We start from the raw sequence: 2,813 nt of genomic DNA on the forward strand, positions 1-2,813 counted from the left end.
CCCCAAAAAATAAAAAAGATCGGGGGAGGGGAAGGGAAGGAAACCCTAAATAGTCTTTTCCCCCCTCCATTCTTTTAAAAAAGCTCAGATTTGTGCAACATGTTTACAGAACAATATTATGAATTCAGACGACATTATGTACAGCGATCCAGAGCCTGCACGTGAGGATCTGTGCAGAGAGGTTTCACATTGGCAATTCTCTGAAGGAGGGGGAGGGAAGGAGGGAAAGCTCAACAGTTTGGGTTTTAAAGCTGACTTGAAGCCAGGACGGCCTCTTCGCGTCTTCTTCCCCACTATCGCATTCCCCTCGCTGGAGATCGGGAAATGCTGCAAATCCAAGTCCACACGCAGACCAGGAGGCACCGCTACAAGTAAGACGCTCCACAGCCCGGCCGGACTCCGCTTCCAAAGGTAGACCAGGTCCTCCTTCTCTTCCTCCCCCACCCCCACCCCGAGCTCCCCAAAATACTGGCTCCTATGAGAAAGCGAGAGAAAGACCGAGATCTGCGCCCAGGTGCGAGTCGTGTAACCAACGCCGTCGGCTCCAACCATTCCACACGCTCCGCGACAGAAACTCTGGTGCAAAAGCCGTGCCAGAGTGCGCTCGGTTCGCAACAAAAAGGAAGGCAGGCTGCGTTCCGTTCCCCTAACCCAAATCTGCCCGTAAGGTTTATTCTTAAAAAAAAAAAAATAGCACTCTCTTAGTGGTCGTTTGTCAATAAATAATAATAAGTTAAAAAAAAAAACCCTTTCCCCGTTGACAAAAAGGAAGAAATCATATACACCAAGGCCCACAAGGGAACTCTGAAGACACAAAGTATAGAAAACCCCAATGGGGAAAACAAAATTAAAAAGGCGAAGATTTTTCTCTTTCCACAGATGGGGGGAAGGGGGAGGTGTGTGTGTCTGTAGGGGGGGAGAGAGCTACATTTCATCAGGACAAGACACGAGAGACAGACGGACAGGACAGAGGACACCGTTTTTTGTTTCTCGTACAAACAATATTTTTTTTTTGTCGTCGTTCGTTGTGTGTTCGTGTTCCGACGGTCCGTCCCCACCGAGGCTCGGCTCAGGCAGTGTGGCTGGCAGGCAGGCAGGCAGTTGTCCGGCTGGTCGAGGGGCTGCTCTGTCAGCTGTCCGCGGTGGGAACCGGCCCCGCCTCGCATCTGTGCTTCTCCGGCCCGGCCGAGGCAGAGGCTTTCCCGCCGGGGGCCGGCGGCGCCTCCCGGCTCTCGAAGCTCCCTCCGTGCCATTTGCGCTCCGCGCGCCTTTTGGACGCGTTCGCTCTGCGGGTCCTTCTGGGCTGCTGCGGCTACCGGCTGGTGGATCCGAGGAGGCAATTTAAAAAAATTAAAAATCAACAAAAACGAAACAAAGGTCGGGGAGAGGAAAAATCCCCCCAGCGTCGAGCGGCCGGTCACATCAGCTGCGGCTGCTGCATAGTCTCCTGGTGGGCCGTCGGGTACCACGACGTGTAGCTGGGGATGTAAGTGCCCGGGGTGCCCGTCGAGCTCTTGGCCGACGACGAGTTGGTGTTCCAGACCGGAGGCCCCGGCGGAGAGCCGGCCGACAGGGAGCGGCCGTTGGCCAGGGCGCCGCTCTCCAGGGCCGCGCCGCCTTGCTTCATCAGCTTCTTGAACTTGGAGCGCTTGTTCTGGAACCAGATCTTGACCTGCGGGGAGACACAAGAGAGGGCGGAGGGCCGCCGGGCCGGGCGTGAGCGGAGGAAAGGCCGCGCGGACGCCGCATCCCTCCCTCCCCGGGGCTACCGGGACAGCCGCTGCCCCTCCTAGAGAAATACGGCCCCCCGACCCCAAAGCGCCGGACAGCTGTGACGCCCCCCCCCAGTAAGGGACGCTGGACGGAGACGCGCGGGCGGCCAAAACTCTGGGAATCTTACGGCCTGCAACTTTCTTCTTCTGGGGAGGGGGCTGATTGCCCCCCTCCAGTAGCCGGTCTTTCAGCAAGGCCAGGTGCCTTAATTCCCACCCAAATGAACCAGTAGATCCGGAGTAAATCCACCAGGGCTCCCGGGAAGGACACGTGGAGTTCTCAGGAGGGCCCGTTTCTCCCGCAAAGCCCAGCTCTCGGGAAGCGCCGCTTAAGCCTGAACGCCTTTGACTGCCCTGGAATTCAGTGCGGGTTTCGGACTGCGGTGGTCCACAATCCACCTGCCTTCCACGTCCCCCGCTTTCAAAACAGAACGGGGGGGGGACGGTTCCAAGCCCGAGCGAAGCGCATCCTTCGAAACAACCCAAATCTCGCCTTTTGCAGAGAACAGTCGACCTCTTTGGAAGGGATCTAAGCGCGTGCTGGTATTATTTTCCTCCCAGCCAGGCGAGGGTTTGAACGGTTTGTGCGTTTACATATAGATAGATATACATTTTCGTATTACAAAGGAGACAGGAAGGAAATTCTCTTGGCCATCCACCCAACCAATTCTTGGCATCTCCCTTCTTCTTCCTCCACGACCTGGAAGGTACAAAATTAAAACCACTGGAGGAGACGGTTATCCAGCCGCTGAGAACGTAACACCCAGAAAAGACTCCCCTTTCTTGGGAGTTTAGTCCCGCCGGACTCAGCGGGGCCTCTTTCCGAGTAAGCAGGGCATGGAGGCGCGATAGTCAGTCTCAGGAGACTCGGAGGACATTCCCGGTTTAAAACTGGCCCGTGAATACTCCGAGGGGGTGGCACTGATTTTCCTTAGCAGGCAGTTCAAGAAACGAGAATGGGGTGTGTGTTTTTCCCCCCAGAAGGGTTTTGGAAATGCTAGAAAGGCCGGAACGCGGGGTTGCGGAGAGCTTAGCTGGGCG

The 2,813-nt window shown here is 56.3% G+C and overlaps 1 protein-coding gene across 1 annotated transcript in view; it reads right to left on the minus strand.

Moving 5' to 3' along the window:
* Nucleotides 1-1,417: 1,417 nt before the first annotated feature.
* DLX1 (distal-less homeobox 1) overlaps nt 1,418-2,813 on the minus strand; it is a 2,428-nt gene continuing 1,032 nt past the window's right edge. Inside the window, exons 2-3 of the mRNA XM_015407258.1 lie at nt 2,108-2,190; nt 1,418-1,672 (exon numbers count right to left, since the gene is read on the minus strand). Coding sequence (XP_015262744.1) covers nt 1,418-1,672; nt 2,108-2,190 — 338 coding nt within the window. The remainder of the gene's footprint in view (nt 1,673-2,107; nt 2,191-2,813) is intronic.

The sequence above is a fragment of the Gekko japonicus genome, unplaced genomic scaffold (assembly GCF_001447785.1).
Source record: "Gekko japonicus isolate JY-2015 unplaced genomic scaffold, Gekko_japonicus_V1.1 scaffold66, whole genome shotgun sequence".
In the NCBI taxonomy this organism is placed as follows: Eukaryota; Metazoa; Chordata; class Lepidosauria; order Squamata; family Gekkonidae; genus Gekko; species Gekko japonicus.